This window comes from Emys orbicularis, chromosome 8 (genome assembly GCF_028017835.1).
Source record: "Emys orbicularis isolate rEmyOrb1 chromosome 8, rEmyOrb1.hap1, whole genome shotgun sequence".
NCBI classification, from domain to species: Eukaryota; Metazoa; Chordata; order Testudines; family Emydidae; genus Emys; species Emys orbicularis.
The window spans coordinates 26,223,147-26,246,788 of NC_088690.1; the positions used below are offsets into that span (position 1 = coordinate 26,223,147).

At 41.6% G+C, this 23,642-nt stretch overlaps 1 protein-coding gene across 1 annotated transcript; it reads left to right on the forward strand.

Moving 5' to 3' along the window:
• The first annotated feature begins 1,534 nt into the window (after positions 1-1,534).
• LOC135882726 (interferon-induced protein 44-like) lies at positions 1,535-21,629 on the forward strand. Its single transcript, XM_065409729.1, has 8 exons — positions 1,535-1,589; positions 7,699-8,204; positions 8,287-8,338; positions 15,427-15,622; positions 15,863-16,015; positions 17,898-18,069; positions 19,168-19,268; positions 21,155-21,629. The coding sequence occupies exons 2-8, from the start codon at positions 7,709-7,711 to the stop codon at positions 21,341-21,343; spliced, it is 1,359 nt and encodes a 452-aa protein (XP_065265801.1). The 5' UTR covers positions 1,535-1,589; positions 7,699-7,708; the 3' UTR covers positions 21,344-21,629.
• The last annotated feature ends 2,013 nt before the right edge of the window (positions 21,630-23,642 follow it).

Sequence of the window (23,642 nt, forward strand, 5' to 3'; positions counted from 1 at the left end):
TGCAGTCCAGTCAGTCCCAACAGTCAAGCCTGGGCAAGCCTGACACAGTGGAAGGAACCTTGGGTAAGTAAAAATTGCCTGAACCTATTCTCCCCCTCTTCCCTCACAACCAGTCTTCTCTCTTTTTCCTGTGTCCAGAAAGGTTAGCTGGCTCAGCTGAACAGCCTCCACCCTCCCATTTCCTCCTTCACTGCCTCTCCTGCCTCCTTGAATTCCATACCCTACTCTCAGGATCTGCTCTTCTCAGGTCCTTCCTCTCTCTTTCTGCTCCTTTCCCATCCTTTTCTCCACTCTCTGTGTACAAGAGAGAGAGCGAGTGGGAGGAGCAAAGGGAGAGCGGGACAGGGAGAGACAGGGAAACCCGCCCCTGATGTGCATTGGCATTGTGGGAAATGGACGGGGACATGGGTGCCAGACTCTCCCCTGCCTGCAGGCCCCTGTCTCACACAGTTCCTGTCAGCAGGTATGGGTATGCCTGTGCTTGGCTTCTGGAGAACCCTGACCCCAACCAAGCCTTCCTGATCTTTCCCTTCACCTGAGAAAATAGTGTTTAAAAAGATGATGCTATTTCCAGTAGGTGTTCAGTGTGGGTGTGAGGTTTCAATGGACTGGGCACTCTCCCAGCCTTCCCTGGACAGAATTATGCTGCCTCTTACTGCCCCAGTGTTAGAGAAGGGTCTAGCTTTCAACTGCAAAGATCAAATGCATACCATGAAAACAGCACCACTGGACTATGAAGCTTTCAGACAAAATCCTGCCTCTTATCACAAAGGGCCAAACCGTGGTTTTTAATTGAAAATCTACCTGAGAAAGGAATCCCAAGGAATTCTAAAACCTTCCATTGCATTTATAGAGAGCTAGGGTCTAATTTTCTACTGCCCGGCCTATTGACACCAAGGCAGTGGCAAGTAGGGTGACCAGATGTCCTGATTTTATAGGGACAGTCCCGATATTTGGGGCTTTTTCTTATATAGGCTCCTATTATCTCCCCCCGCCCCCCGATTTTTCACACTGCAGACTGGTCAGCCTAGTGGCAAGTGAGCGGCGCAGGTGCTGCAATGATTTTTATAGTGGGGGCACTGAGAGCCATTGAACCAAACTGTAAACCCAGAATATAATGGAAACTACTTCAAGCCAGGGAGTTCTGCAGCACCCCCAGCACCTCTACTTCCAGCACCTATGGTGAGCCGTGCTTACATTCCGATTTGTTGTACCCTACTTAGCACTGGCAGTGATAGCAAAGCTTCCAAAGGTGCCAGGATTTCACCCACAAAACCTTCACTTAAAATAATACTTTGCAATAACTCTTCATTTCGAAGTCTAACCCTTTCCTTTCCTTGTTATTACACCGTGAGTAGCACTGGTGTTCACTGGAAGCTGGAGATCACATCACCTTTCTTTTATGTTGTAGCAGAATTGTCTCTGAGCTGGTAACTTGATAGGGGCTGGCAGCCCGCTCCCGGGAGACTGGAGAAATCCAACTCCATTGGCTGCTTTGGTATTGGCGGCAGGGCTGTAAAGAACAAAGGTTTGACTTTCAGTTTCGTTTCTTCTCCGCCCTGAGACTTTCCAACAGAAGCGCTTGCACGGTAAGAGCCCATATCTTTGTATATATCCATTGTGAGCGCTTAAAATGCTAAGATGGTTCGAGAGAAGGTTTGGTTTTTAAGTGCTGGCAAGCTGCGGTCGGAAAATTTCTCTTTCTATGATGAGTCTCTTTCTAGACTCTAACGTGTAGCTGGTGTCAGGAGCTGGAAGATGATCTCATTTCCCTTCGCTAAAGCTTCCCTTTCCCTTCCCCAAGCTTTTACACTTGCACTGTAGCTTCGTTGAAGCAATTCTTGCTATCAAAACGCTAAGTTATGTGTTTCAGATCAGACCAGAGGCTAGTTAAACCAGATATTGATCACTTTATTAGCCAGTGGAGTCCTGCATGTCCCAGGCCATGCTTCAGAAAGCCATTTGTATGTTAGCTGTGCTGAGCAAGGAGGAAGTGTCGTGACTGAAGAGCCAGAATGAGAGAGTTGTGCCAGCTACCAATGAGGTGAAAATAACATCAATCATGTTCTGGATTCCCTTGTTTCATAACATCATCTCTTAGCTAAAAGCACTGTTTAAAAGAAATCTCCTTGTTTCACACTGAACATGTTAGCAAAGCCTCTGCTACAGAGACCTTGGGGAAATTGGCATTCAGCAGCGATGGACAGTAGCAGCGGCTGCTGAGTGCCAGTACTTGTCAGTTTGTGATATAACCACAAGACGGGTAGTAAAATACTTCCCCTACCATCCCTTTAACTAATACCCACAGAAGGGCAAAAATCTGCTCTTGAATGTGGATGCAGAGGTGTGAATATGGTCGTATATAAGATCGGGTTCAAGTTATACCTTTACGCATGGTACAGTAATGTTACTCTTGATTTATTCAGGGTAACTTGAAGCTTAGGTTGAGATCGGGCATTTGGGGCAACAATCAGGGAATGTGTTAACCATAACTCTAGCTCCACCTACAGTCTAGGTAGAGAACTTTCAAGTAATTCTAACCCTAATAGTCTTTTCTAAATTAAATATTCCTAAAATTTTAGTGGTAATAATTGAATCCTGGCTCATCCCCTTCGGGGCAATATATTTAAATAGAGAGCAGAGAAATTGGCTTACCGTTGCAAGAGAAGTCATTCTTGATGTACCCAAAACAAGAAGTGTTAGGTCTAGTTCTTCTTGATAAGCAGGGAGCATAGTGTGTTTAGGAAGCACTCCCCTGCCAATAGTAGAATGTAGAGTTTCATCTTTTCTGTCACATCATTCTAATATATTTGGACAGAGGAATACTTTGGAAATCTCATAAAGAATGTTCTTTTTAAATTCTCCAAGTTGGAGACAAGACAAGAACATTTATTCAGGACAGCATGTATTGTACATTTCTGAGCAAAGTATGTGCACTGTGCCATGCAGAAATTTGTTAATATGAAATTAAGCAGTAAGTGGTCTTGAAAGTTCTGCATATTTACAGATAAAGGACCCAAAGAGTAGAGGACAGCTTTATATTTCTTTTTTATCTCTATAATGAATAATAATAAAATAGAGTATATACCATTTGACATGATACTCAAGACTTTGAAATCCAATATAGGCAGATCCAAATTACCTAAAGGCATTTCTCACCAAAAAAGGACACCAACTCTTCCCCCTTCCCCTCCCTCCCCCCCCCCCCCCCCCCCCCAATCTGGCTGCACACAAAGATTTCTTCTGGCAGAGCAGTCAGTATGGAAAAAAAACAACCATCCCTCCTCTTGGAAAATATTAAGAGAACTGAAAAAAGAACAATTTTTGGAGGTGTGTTAGCCTCTGTGTCAGTCCATACAAACAATGCAGTGAAAGAAGAAATGAAACGTGGCAAGGTGAAAACACAAATAACATTGATGTGTTTGTTAATTCTTTCTTTCTACTTGCAACATAACCTTCAGAATTATTAAACTAATCTTGTGTGGTTATGCAGACAATAAACCCCATGCACTTTGCTCATACAAGTAGCTTTCAGGTTAGGATTTACAGGACTGGCTCTGTGCTTTCAACTGGTCATTAACTGGCCAGGGTGCAAAATATATAGGAATGACAGAGTAGCTCATTTGTTGGGGTAGTGCCACTATGTGTGAAAGAAAGCATAGCGTCAAAGTAAAAATCTTAAATGAATCAAACTGTACCATAGAATCTCTATGGACAGTAATTCCATCCTTGAAGATGGATGGAAGAGTGTAGGAGTATGACTGGGATAGTAACAATGATTGTGAAATATTGAGAGAAAGGCGACAAAGGCAGAAAACACATTAATAATGGGTTTTTTCAACTATCCTCCTATTGACTGGTATATGTCGCCTCAGGAAGGGATGCAGAGGTAAAATTTCTAGGCACCATAAATGACTGCATCTTGGAGCAACTTGTCCTGGAACCCACAAGGGGAGAGGCAATACTGGATTTAGTCCTAAGTGGAACACGGGATCTGGTCCAAGAGGTGAATGTAGCTGAACCACTCATAGTGACCATAATGTTAAATTTAACATAATTGCAGGGGGAAAATGCCAAAGAAACCCACCACAGTAGCCTTTAACTTCAAAAAGTGAAACCACAAAAATGAGGAAGCTAGTTAAATGGAAATTAAAAGGAACAGTCACAAGGGTGAATTGCCTGCAAATTGCATGGAGACTATTTAAAAACAGCATAATAGAGGCTCAAACAGAATGCACACCCCAAATTAAAAAAAGAAAAGAAAAGCAGCAAAGTTCCACTGTGACTAGACTGCAGAGTAAAAGAGGTGGTTAGAGGCAAAAAGGCATCCTTTAGAAATTGGAAGTCAAATTCTAGTGAGGAAAATAGAAAGGAGGATAAACTTTGGCAAGTCAAGTGTAGAAATACAATAAGGCAGGCCAAGAAAGAAATTGAAGAACAACTAGTGAAGACATAAAAACCAACAGCATTTTTTTAATACATCAGAAACCTGCTAAACAGTGCCATTGGACAATCAAGGTGCTAAAGGAGCACTCAAGGAAGATAAGGCCATTGCAGAGAAGCTAAATTAATTCTTTATAGAGTATATTGGGGAAATCCCCACACCTGAGCTATTCTTTTTAGGTGACAAATCTGAGGAACTATCTCAGGAGGTGGTGTGGCAGCAGAGGAAGTTTTGGAACAAATTGATAAATTGAACAGTTAATAAGTCACCACAACCAGATGATATTCACCCAAGAGTTTCATATATAAAATTGCAGAACTATTAACTGTGGCATATAACCTATCGCTTAATTCAGCTGCTGTACCAGGTGAGGTGACTGGAGGGTAGCTAATTTAATGTTGATTTTTAAAAAGGGCTCCAGAGGCGACCCTGGCAATTACAGGCCGGTAAGCCTAACTTCATTACCAGGAAAAGCAACAAGGAGTCCTTGTGGCACCTTGGAGACTAACAAATTTATTTGGGCATAAGCTTTCGTGGGCTAGAACCCACTTCACCAGATGCATGGAGTGGAAAATACAGTAGCAGGTATAAATACACAGCACATGAAAAGATGGGAGTTGCCTTACCAAGTGGGAGGTCAGTCTGAGACAATTCAATTAACAGTAGGATACCAAGGGAGGAAAAATCACTTTTGTAGTGGTAATGAGAGTGGCCCATTTCAAACAGTTTCATTACCAGGCAAATTGGTTGAAACTATACTAAACAACAGAATTATCAGACACATAGATCAACATGATATATTGCTGAAGAGTCAACATGGCTTTTGTAAAGGCCATTATATTAGAATTATTTAAGGGTGTCAACAAGCATTTGGACAAGGGTGATCCTGTGGATATAGTGTACTTGGTCTTTCAGAAATCCTTTGACAAGGTCCCTCACCAAAGGCTCTTAAGCAAACTAAGCAGTCCTGGGATAAGAGGGAAGGTCCTCTCATGGATTGGTAACTGGTTATAAGATAGGAAACAAAGAGTAGAAATAAATGGTCAGTTTTCAGAATGGAGAGAGGTAAATAGTGGGGTCCCCCCAGGGGTCTGTACTGGGACTAGTACTATTCAACATATTCATAAATGATCTGGAAAAAGGGGTAAACAGTGAGGTGGCAAAATTTGCAGATGATACAAAATTACTCAAGATAGTTAAGTCCAAAGCTGACTGCAAAATGTTACAAAGGGAAAACTGGGTGACTGGGCAACAAAATAGCAGATGAAATTCAACGTTGCTAAGTACAAAGTAATGCATATTGGGGGGGAAAAAATCCCAACTATGCATACAAAATGATGGGGTCTAAATTAGCTTGTACCACTCAGGAAAGAAAAATTGGAGTCCTTGTGGATAGTTCTCTGAAAACATCCACTCAATGTGCAGCGGCAGTCAAAAAAGCTAACAATGTTAAGGACCATTAGGAAAGGGATAGATAATAAAACAGAAAATATTATAGTGCCATTATAAACATACATGATACACCCACATAGAATCATAGAACTGGAAGGGACCTCAAGAGGTCATCTAGTCCAGACCCCTGCACCCAAGGCAGGACTAAGTATTATCTAGACCATCTCTGACAGGTGTTTGTCTAACCTGATCTTAAAAATCCCCAATGATGGAGATTCCAAAACCTCCCTAGGCAATTTATTATGGTGCTTAACCACTCTGACAGGATGTTTTTCCTAATGTCCAACCTAAACCACCCTTGCTGCAATTTAAGCCCATTGCTTCTTGTCCTATCCTCAGAGGTTAAGAAGAACAATTTTTCTCCCTCCTCCTTGTAACAACCTTTTATGTACTTGAAAACTGTTATCATATCCCCTCTCTGTTTAGTCTGGAGAAGAGAAAACTAACCCAATTTTTTCAATCTTCCCTCATACGTCATGTTTTCTAGACTTTTAATCATTTTGAATACTGTGTAAAGTTCTGATCATCCCATCTCTAAAAAGATATAATAGTATTGGAAAAGGTGCAGAGAAGGACAACAAAAATGATTAGGGGTGTGGAACAACTTTCATACTGTTTTATTTAGAAAAGAGATTGACTAAGGGGGAGTATGATAGAGTTCTATAAAATCATGAATGGTATGGAAAAAGTGACTAGGAAAGTGTTATTTACCCCTTCATATAACACAAGAACTAGGGGATCACCTAATGAAATTAATAGGCAACAGGTTTAAAACAAACAAAAAGAAGTACGTCTTCACACAATGCAGTGTCAGCCTCTGGAACTTGTTGCCAGAAGATGTTGTGAAGGCCACAAATATAACTGGATTCAAAAAAGAATTAAATAAATTCATGGAGGATAGGTCCATCAATGATTATTATCGAAGATGGTCAGGGATGCAAACCTATGCTCTGGGTGTCCCTAAAGCTCCTAGTGTCAGAAGCTGGGACTGGACGATAGGGGATGTATCACTCAAAATTGCCCTGTTCTGTTCATTCTGTCTGAAGCATCTTGCACTGATTACTGTCAGAAGACAGGATACCGGGCTAGATGGACCATTAGTCTTACCCAGTATGCCATTCTTTTGTTATTGGAAATAGAAAAAGATTCACTCCATAAACTGGGAATTATATTTTTGAGACAGTGAATATGTATTTTCTCTCATTTACACCACCATAAACCAGTGAAGTCTGTGGAGTTATCCAGTCCAAGTAAGATTAGAATCAGGTTACAGTATGAAAGGTTTCACCATCTAGATAAAATGGTCCTGATTTGCATTGAAGTCAATAGGAGTTTTGCCTGAGTAAAGGCAACAAAATTGGGCCATACGTTTTAAGAATATTTTGTCTCCATTCAGGCAGAAAAAGTATTTTGCTGTGAAGTCCATGAAGCTATGCTGATTTATACTAGCTGGCCCTCCCTGCTTCATTTCCCACATCTGTTAATGGTGATAAAAACATCTTTCTCCCACTATTTGTCTGTCTTGTTTATTTTGACAGTAGGCTTTTTGGGTTAGGGACTGTCTCTAACTATGTGTTTGGATAGTTCCTAACGCAATGTTAGGCACAATACACATGTCCTCAGTTGGAACGTCTAGATAGTCATGGAATAAAACTAATAATGATGATGATAATGATTTACTATTCCATGGGGAACAAAGGCCTTCACTACTGTCTTCCATCTTTGGTGAGATGAGTTAAAAATAATAATACATTTTTCTTATTGTTATACTTGTATTTGTAACATCTTTTCTGTCTTTTTAGATTAAGAAGAATGGCTGGTGTCAAATCTAGATTAACACAAGATGAAGTAAAGCAACTGCAACATCTGTTGGGGAGCAGACAATTCTCTCTTCTCTATAAAGCAAGCGTCCATGGTTACAATGCTTCTATATTTCATGCCAAGTGTGATGCACAAGGACCAACTGTAGCAGTAGCATATAATGGAAGTGGTTATATTTTTGGAGGCTTTACATGTCAGAGCTATGTTTCATCTGGAGGGTACATAAATGATGAGAAGGCTTTTCTCTTTAGATTAAAAGGCAAAGAGGGTGTGCTCAGCCCACTAAAAATTCCTGTTAAAACTGCATCAGGTGCTATATATGACTATAGTTCCATGGGCCCTAATTTTGGAGGTGGAGCACTGCAGTTGTTGAACCAAAATGCAGCAGCAGCAGCAGCAAGTTCTAACAACAACTACACATACAATGTTGCTGACTTGCATGGAAATGATCTAGGCCTTATAGAATGTGAGGTGTATCGAGTTGAAGGTAAGTTGATATCAAAAGAGAAAATGTTTACTGAGGAAATTATAGCTTCATACTCTTAATGTTATATGTTCCTTTCCCCTAGATATTAGCAGTTTCCTGGAATCTCCATGGAGAAAGATTACATGGACAACTGAGTAAGTTAACTGTTGTAATATATCACTGTAATGATCTGTGGCCACCAAATACTGTGGTGATGTGAGTTACTTTAGAAATTAACTAGATGGTGCTAGAGTAGACAGACTTATGTGTTGCTAAGATGCTCATCTGTGTATCTTAGGTACTAATATGGCACCTATGACCATCGGGGCGGAGGGAAAGCTCAGTGCTTTGAGTATTGGCCTGCTAAACCCAGGGTTGTGAGTTCAATCCTTGAGGGGGCCATTTAGGGATCTGAGGCAAAAATCTGTCTGGGGATTGGTCCTGCTTCAAGCAGGGGGTTGGACTAGATGACCTCCTGAGGTCCCTTCCAACCCTGATATTCTATGATTTCCATGATAGTGTCTGAGCACCTCACAATCTGGGGATAAGTACAAAATGATGATTTCAGAACAGATCAAACATAAATGAGTTATTAATGTCTGGACCAAAATAAGCTTCATGAAGAGCTATGCTTATTCTTAGCCACACTGAGTCTGCCATGGCAGAGACTTAAAGTGACATTCTAGAGGATTACAGACCATGATTAAGCAGCTAGTTACTTATCTGGCCAGTTCCCAGAGTGGCATAGGTACAGTGTGGCAAACATAAAAGTATTTGATACGTTTAGAAAACCCTGTGCATCTCAGCATAGAATTATAGAAATATGGGGCTGGAGGGGATCTCAAGAAGTCACCTAGTCTAGCTCCCTGCACTGAGGCAGGACTAAATATACCTAGATCATCCCTGACAGGTGTTTATCTAACCTGTGCTTAAAAACCTCCAGTGATGGGGATTCTATAACCTCCCTGAGAAGCCTATTCCGGAGCTTAACTGTCCTTATAGTTAGAAAGGTTTTCCGAATATCCTAACCTAAATCTCCATTGCTGCAGATTAAAACCATTACTTCTTGTCCTGCATTCAGTGGACATGGAGAACAATTGATCACCCTCCTTCTTATAATAGCCCTCAGGGCCGGCTCCAGGCACGGCCGCTTTTTTTTTCCGTTCCACTCCGGCCGCCCTGTAGGGGGCGGCGGCGCGGAGGACGGGAGCGCCCTGCAGGAAGCCCGGCAGGGCAGTCCTTGTCCTTCCCTCCCCGCCAACCGGAGCGGAGCCCTCCCGGCAGGCGGCACGGCGGGAGGGGCCACGTGGCCGTGCCCCGTTGTAGCCCTGGTTGCCCCCCTTCTCTCTCTTTCCCGCCCGCTCCCTCCCCCTCCCCCCCACTAGCTAGTCCCCCTGCACCCGCGCTCCGGCCGCGCTGCAGGTTTTTTTTTGCTTTGCCGTTCTGGCCGCCCCATTTTATTTTTGCTTGGGGCGGCCAAAAAGCCAGAGCCCTTAACATATTTGAAGTCCTCCCTCAGTCTTGTTTTCTGAAGTCTAAATATGCTGAGTTTTTTTAACTTTTCCTTATAGATCAGATTTTCTAAACTTTTCATCATATTTGTTGCTGTCCTCTGGACTCTTTCTAATTTGTCCACATCTTTCTTAAATTGTAGTGCCCAGAATTGGACACAGATCTCCTGTTTGGGCCTCACCAGCGCTGAGCAGATCGGGACAGTTCCCTCCTGTGCCTTACATTTGTCACTCCTGTTAACAGACTCCAGAATCATATTAGCTTTTTTCGCAACTGCATTACATTGTTGACTCGTATTCAATTTGTGAGCCACTATAACCCCCAGATCCTTTTCAGCACTACTACTGCCTAGCCAGTTACTCCCCATTTTGTAGCTGCACATTTGATTTTTCCTTCCTAATTTTAGTACTATGCCCTTGTCTTTATTGAATTGCATTTTGTTGATTTCAGACCAATTCTCCAATTTGTCAAGCTCATTTTGAATTCCAACCTTGTCATCCAAAGTGTTTATAATCCCTTCAGCTTGGTGTCATCCACTTATTTTATAAACATATTCTCCACTTCATTATTCAAGTCATAAATGAAAATATGGAATACTTTCATACCCAGGACCAATCCGTGTGGAACCCCACTGGATAGGTCCACTCAGTATGACGGCAAACCCTTAATAACTGCTCTTTAAGAATAATCTTTGTCACAGAATCCACAGGTCTGGTGCTCTCGCACAGCTCTGGAAGAGTCCCCAAGAAGACCCCTTCAGTGTGTTATCCCCCTTTGGGTTACATTCTCTCACTGGGGTAAGCCTCATCGATTCTCTGCCTCCTGGGACCGAACCTCTGAGCCTTCAGCACCCCTGCTTAACTCCGTGAGCTCCCCTTAGTGAGTCCATTTGAATTGGACACCTGGGGAAGGCTTGCACACCCAAAGGGAGCAATGCACCCCTAATTTCCTTAATCTGGAGCAGGGGTCAGCAACCTTTCAGAAGTGGTGTGCTGAGTCTTCATTTATTCACTCTAATTTAAGGTTTTGCATGCCAGTAATACATTTTAATGTTTTTAGAAGGTCTTGTTCTCTAAGTCTATAATATATAACTAAACTATTGTTGTATGTAAAGTAAATAAGGTTTTTAAAATGTTTAAGAAGCTTCATTTAAAATTAAATTAAAATGCAGAGCCCCCCGGACCAGTGGCCAGGACCCGGGCAGTGTGAGTGCCACGGAAAATCAGCTCGCGTGCCGCCTTCGGCATGCATGCCATAGGTTGCCTACCCCTGATCTGGAGTCAGGTTTCAGAGTGGTAGCCGTGTTAGTCTGTATTAGCAAAAACAATGAGGAGTCCTTGTGGCATCTTAAAGACTAACAAATTTATTTGAGCATAAGCTTTTGTGGGCTAGAACCCACGTCATCAGATGCATGGATTGGAAAATACAGTAGCAGGTATATTTAGTCTCGTTAGACTGACCCCCCACCTGGTAAGGCAACTCCCATCTTTTCATGTTCTATGTATAAATATACCTGCTACTGTATTTTCCACTCCATGCATCTGATGAAGTGGGTTCTAGCCCATGAAAGCTTATGCCCAAATAAATTTGTTAGTCTCTAAGGTGCCACAAGGACTCCTTGTTGTTTTAATCTGGAGTGAATCTCAGACAGCGTTGTAAAAATCAGAAAGGTTTATTAGATATCTGGAACACAGCGTAGAAAGTCCTTGGTTAACATAGAGAGTTACAGAATATTCCATCTCGGTCAGTCCTGAGCCCCAAGCTCTCTTTGACGCCCCTTGAGTCCCAGTCCAGAAGAGTGTGTCTTGCTGCCAGCAGCCCACACTTATACAATCCCCTCTGCCCTTCCTCACCTTTGTTCTTCTTCCTGGGCAAACCTCTCATCACCTGGCTGTCCACCTTTTTCTTTTTTCTCCAGCTGGTCAAAACTGGCTGGCTTCCTGCAGAGGGGCTTGGCAGTCCCATGTCATTAGTTGCTTGGCACCAAATGTCTGGGCAGTCGGAGCGGCCATTGTCTTCTGAAACTTTGCATGGGTATGGGGCCCAGGCCCCAGACCGCAGATAGCCAGGGAACAGTCATACCTGTATCGCTACAAAAAGTAAACCGCCTTTTCCCACCAGCTAGTTAATCATGCAGTACATAGGGGAAACTGAGACACCGACAATATTCATCCAAAATATTATGAAAAATTCCCACTTCATCACACTCTTTTAACCAGTGTTGCACCCACCTTATAGTAATTTCGTCTAGACCACATTTCTCTAATTTGCTTATGAGAATGTCATGTAGGACTGTCTCAAAAGCCTTACTAAAATCAAGATATGTCATGTCTACAGATTCACCTCTGATCCACTATGCCAGTAACCCTGTCAAAGAAAGAGATTATGTTAGGTGGCATGATTTGTTCTTCATAAATTCATGTTGGCTATTCTTTATCACCCTCTTATCCTCCAGAATGACGTTTACAAATTGATGTTTAATAATTTGTTCCAGTATCTTTCCAAGTATTGAAATTAGGCTGACTGTAACTCCCCAGATCCTCTTTGTTCCTCTTTTTAAAGATAAACAGTATGTTTGCTCTTCTCCAGTCCTCTGGGACATCACCTACCCTCCATGAGTTCTCAAAGATAATTGCTAACGGTTCTGAGATTGCTTCAGCTAGTTCCTTAAGTACCCTAATGTGAATTTCATCAGTCTTTGAAAATTTGAATACATCTAACTTACTCTTTAACCTGTTCTTTCCCTTTCCCCTTGTTCATATTAATTGTGTTAAGTATCTGGTAACATTTTAGCAAATACTGAAACAAAATAGGCATTAAACATGTCTTGCCATCATCTATTAGCTCTCCTTCCCCACCTACCAAGTAGTGTATCTACATGTTTCCTTGTCTTTCTCTTGCTCCCTACTATATTTATAGAACCTCTTCTTATTGCCTTTTATGCAGGGTGGATTGATCTAAATCACCAAGTGGAAAGTCGTGATTTAAATAATCCCTTTTAATTAACTTTTTCATTTGTATTTCTAAAGAAAGGTGCATTCTCATTGGCTGATATAACCATTAAAACATGTTGATTTACAACTAAATAGAACCATTACACTAGATTTGGTTCTTTTTTTGCTATCTAGGAAGGTACACTATAATTATATGCATTTATTTAAACAAATATATAGCTTTATATTTTCAGATTCTTATTAATGGTACATTTTTAGTATGTTAGAAAATAGTGAATGATATATTGCTTAATTGCTACTCTTGTGCCACATTTATAAAGTTTGACCTCAAAAGTTAAATGTTTTCCCCCTGATACTAGAAAAGCAGCTTTTAACTCAGAGTTTTTGATGGAGGCTCATGGATTCAGCATACTAATTCTTTAATTTAAATATTGCAAGAAATTATAATAAATTTTGGCCTTAACATATTTTGTATTAAATTCAGATTTTATTTTTAACAGGTTTGTTTATAAAAAGAAAACTTCTTATAATTTAAATAATATTTAAAAATCTTTTTTTAAAATCCACCCTGCTTTTATGTCCCATTTTAGGTGTAACTCATTTGGTGCCTTAGCCTTTCTGATTTTGTCCCTACCTGCTTATACTACTCTTCTGTTCTCTGTTAGCAATTTGTTCACATTTCCACTTTTTGTATGATTCTTTTTTGATTTTTCAGGTCATATTGGCCTTTTACTATTCTTGCTGTCTTTCCTTCACATCTGGATAGTTTGGTGCTGTGCATTTAATATTGTCTCTCTGAGAAACTGCCACCTCTACTGAACATCCTTTTTCCTTACATTTTCTTCCCATGGGACCTTCCTACCAGTTCTCTGAGTTTGAGGTCCATTGTCCTCATTCTGCTGTTCTCACTCCTTCCTTTCCTTAGAGTCATGAAATCTATCATTTCATGATCACTTTCACCCAAATTGCCTTCTACCTTCAGATTTGCAACCAATTCCTTCCTATTATTTATTCTGAATCAAATCTAAAGTGGTTGCTTCCTGCTTACTTCCTTCACCGTCTGAAACAACACATGATCTTCAACACATTCAGAGACCTTGTTAGACATTTTGTGCTTTGCTGTCCTACTTTTCCAACAGATATCTGGGTAGTTAAAGCATCTTCCATGAAAAAATGTTGTGCTTCTGCTAAGCATGTATGCTGTACAAAGTTAGCTGTAGAGGATCTTTTGTCAAAGATGCCATGTGTCAACAGTGTAAAAAGCACCCACCTCCTATCTGTCTCCCCCCCCCCCCCCCCCCCGGGACTCCTGCCCGATCCAACCCCCCCCCCCGTTCCATGACTGCCCCTCTGAGACCCCTGCCCCATCCACACAGCCCCGCTCCCTGTCCCCTGACCGCCCTCGGACCCCCGCCGGCCCATCCAACCCCTCCTCTCATTCCTGATGCCCCCCTGGGAACCCCTGCCTCATCCAACCACCCCTTCTCCCTATCCCCTAACTGCCTCCGGAACCCCTACCCGTGACTGCCCCCTCCACCCCATCCAACCCCCCCTCCTTCCTGACTGCCCCCCTGGAACTCCTGCCCCCATTCAACCTCCTGTTCCTCCCCTGACCACCCCGACCCTTATCCACACCCCCGCCCCCTGACCACCACCCTGAACTCCCCTGCCCTCTATCCAACCCCCCTGCTCCCTGTCCCCTTACCGCGCTGCCTGGAGCACCGGTGGCTGGCGGCGCTACAGCTGCGCCGCCCGGCTGGAGCTGAGCCACGCCGCCACCATGCAGCACAGAGCACCGGGTCAGGCTGGGCTCTGCAGCTGCGTTGCCCCAGGAGCTCACAGCCTCGCCGCCCAGAGCATTGTGCCGGTGGCGGAGCGAGTGAGCTGAGGCTGCGGGGCTGGGGGGACTGCAGGAGAGAGGTCGGGGGCTAGCCTCCCAGTCCAGGAGCTTGGGGGCTGGGCAGGACGGTCCCGCAGGCTGGATGTCTACTTCTAAGCCTGTTTGAATGAATGAATGTAACTTTGCTGCATTACCAGTGACAGAGTCAGCACATTGCAACAGAGATTTAATTCTCCAGTGACATGTCAAAGCAACTGTTTTAGGCAGCATTAGTTGAATACATTTTCAAAATTTTCAAAGTTGACCACTGATTTGGGGTACCCAGATTGAGACATTGTAGGCCAGATTTGTATAGGTGCTGAGCACCTGACTCTCCCATTGGCTTCAATAGGAACTCTGGGTACTCAGCACTTTCTGAAAATCAGGCCATAGGATGTTTTAAATTGGGCACCCAAAATTAGAGGATATCATAGTTAAAGATCCATTCCATGTCCAAACCATGTCAAAGTGTGAAGGTCATTCTCTCAGAGAGATCTGGCTGTTCTTCAATTGTACATTATATTCAAAAGCACCACTGGATGCTCTTTGGCCATGTTACCAGGATGCTCTCAAACTCTCTATTGACACCTGGGGGGTGCATGTTTTGACTGTACCTGGTGCGGTTGTGGGGACACCCCTGAGATTTGTGGATTCACAGGATTGAGCCAGATCTAGGAACTTAACAACATGGTGCCTGGTGTGACGCCATCAACCGTTGTCACTCTGGCTGGTGCAACAGTCCTGAGTAGACTGTGTGTTTGATGATAGTTAAAGATGGAGTATATGGGGGGGATGGGGAATATTTCAGTTTACTGATTTCACTGTGCCTATATGCAGTGCAAAACGTGCTGTGAGCTCATGGGTGTTTAACACTATGAAAATCTTTTTGTCTTAACAGGGAAAGAGGGAAAATAATGGAGGAAATCAGATCTTACAAACCTTATTTAAATTCAGTGCCACAGATTCGGATTTTGGTTCTTGGTCCAATTGGAGCTGGGAAGTCCAGCTTTTTCAACTCTGTGAATTCTGTTTTCCGAGGTTATGTGACAAGCCAAGCCATAGCAGGATCTGATAATACTAGCGTGACAACACAGGTAAATATTTGCTTCTAATTAAACAACATCCAAGCTAAAGCACAGTCTCTTAGTTAAAAATCAACATTTTTTTCCCACTAAACGGAAAACCCAAAGATAGTCCATGATTGCCCCACTGAATTCCATGCATATACTTGTGAGAAGAAAGGTATTACTCGATATGGATGAGAGATAATCTGGTGCTAAATATGAATTTTTTAGATATGTATTTCTATACGTTACTTTTTTTTGCCCCAATAGTACAGGACTTACCCAGTTAAAGATGGAAGAGACGGCAAGCCTCTGCCTATTATCTTCTGTGACACAATGGGAATAGAAGAAAAATCAGGAACAGGTCTGGAAATTGATGAAGTGTCCAACATAATAAAAGGCCACGTTCCTGATAGGTACCAGGTAGGATTTCTACAATTCTATGCAGTTCAACTGATATCCTTTAATGTTTTTTTACATGTACAAATATTATATCCTAAATTTAATTACTGTGGAACAAAATATCTACAGTGCTCAGTACATTCTTGCATATGTGGTACTGTACAGTAAAACCTTATGAATGGTGATCATAGGTAAGGTGTATTTGAAAAGGAATAAACTATGGGAAGTTTGTGTTTAGGCCCGAGTCTCCACTGTCCTGCATTTTGTGTAGTCTTTTACAGTCATGTGAAGTTGATTTAAATCGCTATCCACCCTTCTGCCCAGGTAGCATTTGGCACCTACTTTGTTCAGGTACAAGCCAAGAGAGAATCAGGCTCAAGGTATATAAAGATTGGAGCTGGTTGAAATATTTTGAACAAAAAGGTTTTAAATAGAAAAATGGACTTTAATGCCCCTACCCCAAATTTCTGGTATCTTTTGAAATTCTTGTAGTTTTTCATGACATTTTTTGAAAGATTTTTAGCAAAAATGTAATCATTTATATTATTGAAATGATTCTCTAAAAAATTTTTTTAACTGGAAACCTGGTTTTCAGGAAATGAGCAATTGTTATTAATTTTTTTTGTGAAAAAAATTGAAAAATGAAGAATGGGTTAGTTTGGTAAAGCAGAAACAACTTTGACATTTTGAATTTTTAGAAAACATTATTTTAAAACATTGTAAAGAGCAGCTTCCACCATATTCAAGCTTAGTACAGTGCCTTCTTACCTGGCCTTTTGTCTTGCCTAGTAGAGAGCTGCTGTCTATAGACCATTTCAAATTTTAACTCTTGTGATATGCAAGAGATGTAGAATTTGATTGGCCATTCAGTTGAGCTGAGCTTGTTACAGAAGCAAAGATGGAGGGCTAAGGTTGTTGTATTACTCTCATCATTGTAGTATCTTGGCTCCTCACAAATCTTAACTTAATCCTCATAACAACCCAGCGAGGTATAACGTGTTATTAACGTAATATTAAAGATATGAAACTGAGGAACAGTGATTAATTATCTTGGTCAAAGTTATATTGGAAGTGAGATCTCCTGAGTCGCAGTTTTATGCCTTAACCACAAGACCAATCTTTCCATGATTTATTTGGTCCCACTTTATATTCAAATTCCATCTATAAATGGTTTACAAAGAATTAATAAATGAAGAATGTTAAAAGCACATTACAGTAGTGAGCAGCATGTGTATAGATGGTTATAAGCACATAAGTAGATATTATAAGCCATAGTTATGGGTAAATTTTTGATGGACTCGACAACAATCGATGAATCATTTATTAAAACATCTGTTAATAATTTATTAATGCTTTATAGATGGAACCTTAATAAAAAGTGTGTTCAAAAACTCTATAGTAGGGATAGTCAATGGTGTGTGTGTGTGTGTGTGTGTGTGTGTGTGTATGCATGGGTGTACACACACACACATACACATACACACACACACACGGAATATCTCGTGAATCCTCTTTATTTTCTAGAGATGCCTTTTGGTTTCATTATTACTTTTCCACAAGGGATACAAATTCAGAGGAACTCTGTTGACTTCAAAGGAGCGACTCTGGATTTCCAAACGTTTACAATAACAGAGATCAGAATCTGGCTCTCCGTCTGGAAGAATGAGTATGAGACTGGGAATCAGGAAATCTGGAATTTTAATCCTGATTTGACCACTCCCTTTATGAGTGTGGGTAAATCATTTCACCTCTCTGCATATCAGTATTCCTCTCTGTAAAATGAGATAAGAATACTTGTTTTCCTGCTCCAGAGGGGTATTTTGAGAATCAGTGTTTGTACAGCCCTTTGAATCTCCAGTTCTTTGGAAGTGCTACTTATTATTATAAAAAAATTTCTTTGCAGTTTAATCCAGCAGCCACCCTTCGTCCAGATTCTCCAGGCTATGTCAAGACCCCTTCTCTGAAGGATCAGATTCATTGTGTTGCATTTGTTATTGATGGGTGCAAAATTGAGATTCTCCCTGAGAAACTGGAAGAGAAACTGAAACAGCTTCGAAGAAAAGTGAACCAGTTTGGTATGTTGTATGTCTCCTAATATCATAGAACTGAATGAAGTGGGCACGACAAGGAGGTGATCTGACTTTCAGGCCTGAGCAGCTTGGGTCATTAGGGGCCTGAAGTACTGCTAGGAGCCAGGCTTATCCTTGGTGTGGGAGGAGGAATTGCCACTTATTGTTTTTGAGGTTTACCCGCTGGCTGACTCTCTGAGCTGGATTAATGCACTCTGGAGGGACAGGCCCCCAGACTGATGGAAGTATGGGCACTGCAATGGGCTCTGGTGTTGGTGGAGAATAGAGGAATTCCTGATCACCTCCGTTGTTCTGTACTCTTTGGTTGTACAGTGTGCCCTATTGCGTTTCTGCTCCTCAGTACAGTAGAGCCCTCCTGTTGACACAGGCCCCCGGGGAAACAGCTGTGCACTAGGCTTCTAGGAATACATCTCTCCAGGAAAAATTCACTTTGATTTCAGTAATTACTATAAAATACATACAATCCAAGGCATTAAAACCTTTTAAAAAGGGAGTAAAGGTAAGATTGATTCATTTAGCAGCTGCAGTGAAGACAGGAAGCAACAAAAAGTGAAAAGAGAACTCAAGAATGGGAGTCGTATATATGTGAATGCCAGTTTACATCAGCTCCTGTGGTTATGTTTGGACACAATACCTGGGACCTGATTTTCTCTCCACGTGATATGAGTCATTTCCATAGGAGGCAATAGACAGAGACATAACCTACGGGGTTGAAAGCAGGCCCCAGTTGTGCTATTGAACTCAGCTAGGTGTGGCATGTTTTGGAGTCCCTTGTTGTGAGTCATTGAATTCATTGCACTGAATCTCAGCCCTGGCAATCTTCCCAATGAGATGAGTGAGTCATTAAGTGTAGTGTCTACTATACTAGTGGAATAATAATAATTTTGTTTACAAAGCATCTTCCCACCAAGAGAATTAGGGTGCTGCCCAATAACTGTTCAATTAATATTAGTTTAATAATTAATCTTTTTCTAATGCTGTTGTGCAAAACAGAAACGCTTTCACCTTATGTAAGGAGAAGCAGTTGCAATGAAGAACTGATGGGAAATTAGGTGTAAAAGCTTACTCTTTTTTTTGGTACAGGGATCCCACAACTTGTTTTGCTAACTAAAGTGGATGAAATTTGCCCTACTATTGAAGAAGATGTCCAGTGTGTGTACAAAAGCAAAGCTGTTGAGAAACAGGTAAAGTATGGCATTGTTGACTGTGGTGCTATCTATTAACTCAATTGCCTTGAACAAATCAAGGTATTGTGATACTCTACAGTACATTTGCAATACTTGCATCCCCTCATATTCCTACACACATTCTCATTCTGGTCTTGTAGGCACAAGCTGAAAATATAACTAAATTTAATACCTCAGGTTTTGGTTTACCTAAAAGGTTTAGGACTTGTTAAAATTGCAAGCTGCACCTCTGAAGAATAAAACTGCATAACGGAAAAAGGTGGAGATACCAGAAACCTCATTAAAAATTAAGGGCCAGATTCTTTTGCCAAACCCCACTCCATATAAAGGGGCTGGAGTCTGGCCAAAACTGGCCAGCTGCAAATTTCCCCTCGTGTGAATAGGTATAAAACTGAAAAAAAGAGTGCTTCGGGGGAGGAAGGAAGTGGGAGGGAGCTCTGTTCTGCTGATTTTTTTTTTTTAAGCAGATTGTCTTTCGGGGAGCAAACACTGCTGAATTAATTTTGTACAGTCCCTAGGCTGTTCTAAGTCATGACATGGCTCATACAGACCAGCACATAGAATTCTCTCCTTGGACTCCTTGCCCCTGTCCCATGCTGACAGAGTCTGACTCAGGAGAGAATCTATAAAGGTTTGATTCCCTGCTACCTTCCATCTTGTGCTTGTATAATGCTGCCATTTTGCTTTGGTAGATTTTTACACCTGTTCTGCACTCACTTTGCACAGCCATAAATGCTAACACAAGGTAGAAGGTTGTGGAGAATCAGAGGCTGCTGGTGGTTTGCAGTTCCCCAATACTGAGGCTGGCCTGGGGCTGATTTAGCCATCAGCAATTCTCAGAGGTATTTAGGCACCTAACTTCCATTGATTTCAATGGGAGTTAGATGCCTAAATACCTTTGAGAAATGTGGCCCAAGTGACCATCTCCCAGCCAAGAGGAATAGCCAACTCTGTGCCATTTGAAGTCTCCCCCACCTGGGGAATATTTAGCTTAGGGGACATGACTGTGTTCTGACTGCTTTGTTCAGCAGGAATGATACAAAGGGACTGGATCAGTTCCTAGGTTAGAGTCCTGACCCTGGGGTACATTCTGTCCTGTATCTGAAATCTGTTAATCACAGGGGGAAGGGCTGTCCCTGACTCTGTGGGCTGGCCCCAGTGTGAACCATGGTTTAGAGGCTTAGCATAGCAAAGCAGAGCTCTGCCTTGGTCCCTCCCTGCGTCTGACATACTCCCCATACTCCTACATCTCACACGACGCCGGGTCAGGATGTGTGCGGAAGCGTGGTTCTAAAGGAGCTGACTTGTATCAGTTTTATACCAGCGAAGAGTTATTCTCATCAGAATCTTAACTGTCTAGTTATGACCAAAATCCAGTACAAAGGAGCTGGATTGGCCCAGAGAATATATCCCCCTGTATCTAGAAAGGCCAAATATGGACTTAAGTGGAATTATACCAGAGATGAATCCCTAGTAGTGTTCTTTCTAGATCATAATGGAGGAAAAATAGCTCTGTGTCCTGGGTATCACCTCTGAGATTAAACAGAGGATTTTGGCCTCCAGGGCAGTTTACACAGTCAGTTTCTAGCAGTGAATTTGCTAAAGAAGAATAAAATATTGTGAATATGGCCTTGAACCGTCACTGCATCAAAATGTAGTTGCCACTTCAGTTGCAGGATGGATATGATTTCAAAATATATGTGAAAGTAGTTACGTCTTCAGTATAAGGAAGTTTGAAGAACTAAAAATCTTCCACTTTTAATCTCACCAAACAATATCTGTGAAAATACTCAAAGCTTTTGCTTAGCTTCCTCAAGGAACAGAAAGATTGAAAAATAGTCGGGGAGCTCTTTAGGATAATCCATTTTGTGCCTTTTCTACAGATGCGGATAACTGCAGAGAAACTTGGAATCCCTCTTGCTCAGATTGTACCTGTTAAAAACTACTGCTCCGAGTTGGATCTTTCGTGCGATGTTGACATCCTGTTACTTTCCGCCGTGAGGCAGCTTATACGTTTAGCAGAAAGCTACCTTGACAATTTCCCTTTTGAGAAGCCAAAGAAAGAGCCCTAACCTGATGTTTACTGTGATGCTGGATATTTTATGTGCTGACACCAGAAGTCAAATTTGTTGCTGCCCTAAGCAGATGCAACGCCATTGACTTCAGTGGAGTTGCACTTGCTTATGCCCGTGGTGAATTTGGCTCAACGGTTCTATATCTTGTTACTGCCTACGTAAGATTAATGGTATTTTTGCATGCATCAAGGGGAGAATAGATTCTCTAGCTTTCAAGGTGGGATCCCTTTATTAAACATTCCACATTCTTACTCTTCTCCATTTAAAAAGAAATTGAAACAATAGTTGTAAAACTACTTTTGTTAGATTAATTGGAAAAATAAATTACTGTAATCACTTTTTCAATCACTTTCTTCATCCAGGTTTGGGACTTCAATAACTCAGCAAGAGGTTGTGGGCCTATTGCAGGAGTGGATGGGTGAGGTTCTGAGGCTTGTGATGTGCAGGAGGTCAGCCTAGATGATCACGATAGTCCCTTTGGCCTTAAAGTCCATGAGAAGAGGTGAGGCAGAGACAAAAGGGCCCTACTTTTCTTCTCGCTTACACTGGTTAAACACTGCTGTATCTCTATTGACATTAGCAATTACTTCCGAGTACTTGAGAACAGAGTTTGGATTAGATCCTTGATGAGATGTAATATCAAATGCAATGGTAGCAATAGAAAGAGTAGTCAAGGTTCTGACTGTTCCAGAAAGAGTTGGCATTGCTGGTATATGGTTCCCTGCAGGTATAGTTGAGGGGAAGGGCTACTTCCTATACAATAAACCATAATTAAAATTGAGCAATGCATGTTATTGGACAAGGATTTATTTTCTTTTTGTTAAATCATAGAAAATTAGAGTTGGAAGAGACCTCAAGCGGTCATCTAGTCCAACCGCCTGCTCAAAGCAGGACCAACCCCAACTAAATTAGCCCAGCCAGGGCTTTGTCAAGCCGGGCCTTAAAAAGCTCTAAGGATGGAGATTCCACCACTGCCCTTGACTTGTTCCAGTTTGCCCTCTAGTGGCCGACAGTTACAAAATATGGATTTCTAGAAAATAGTGCTACATAAAGATGCTTTAGAAAAGACTAGGATGCAGGATTTTATTTAGCACTCTTGCCTGACCTATGATTTAATTCTTTATTATTTTCTTTTCCGTGAGCACACAACTGTTTGGGGAGGAGTTTTATTACTCACTGATCCAAGTCCAATGTGAACAAGCCTATTATCCAGCTGCCCCTCTGCCAAGAAAGCAGAGGCATATACCAAGCCACCGGCTCTCTCCATCATAAGACAACAGCAGGTGATGGGATGGGAGTATGGGAGGGCCTCTTTACGTCTCCTGATATTTTGCTGTTGGAATGTATTTATCCTGTTAAAGCATATTTTATAAACATATATAGCTACTGCAGTCCAACCTTGTCTTCAGGATGACAATAGTAAAAACACACTAAAAGTGTATTAAATTCCATAAGTAGCATACTGAGATGCTTAACAAAATGGAAAAACAAGATATAACTGACCTTCAAAGGTCTTTTAAGGTAAATCAGAACCTCTTGGGGAAAAAAATGAAACCAAATAGCTGTTGAGTTGCAATGAAGCATTTTCAGGGCTTTTATCTCACCTTTCCTCAGTGTACCATATAAAACAATTTTTATTGCAATTTGCAGCCCTGTAGAATCAGGCTAGTGTATCAGCATCAGTATGTGTGTATTCTGTTTTTCATGCATCATTTAAAAGGATCATCTAATATTTCTGCAGTTGGGGCTCTTTTGTCATTTTCTAGCTCGTGTGCTGATGTTGAGGAGAGAAGCTGCTGTTTAATAATTTCAGCGGTGTTAACTCTACACAAACACTGAGAGAGAAGGGAAGAAGCTGGAGCAATTCTTAGCATTCTTTAGTAAGATTTAACCTGGCGATTATCATTTAGAAACTCTCCTCAAGGGCTGATTGTGGGTGAATCCCAGCTGATATGCTGCATGCAAAACACCAATTTATCCATGGCAGTTAGGTAAAAGAATTTTTCATCAAGCCTTTTTTTTTCACTATCTTCAGGGTCTTAGAGTGAATTGCCTATAGTATTGTACCCGTTCTACATTACAGGGTGATGACAGCCATGTTGGTTGTGATGAGGGACTTCCAAAGCTAAAAGCGTCAGCCTCTGTAGCATGAACTAAGGAATTAAATTTATATCTGGAAGCTGTAACAAACTCACATCCTTTGTAGCACAGAGAGGGATGTGTAACACACACCAAACTGTGGGTTATATAACTGCTAATGTAGACAGTGCAATGAAGACTTCTGCTCAATGTGCAG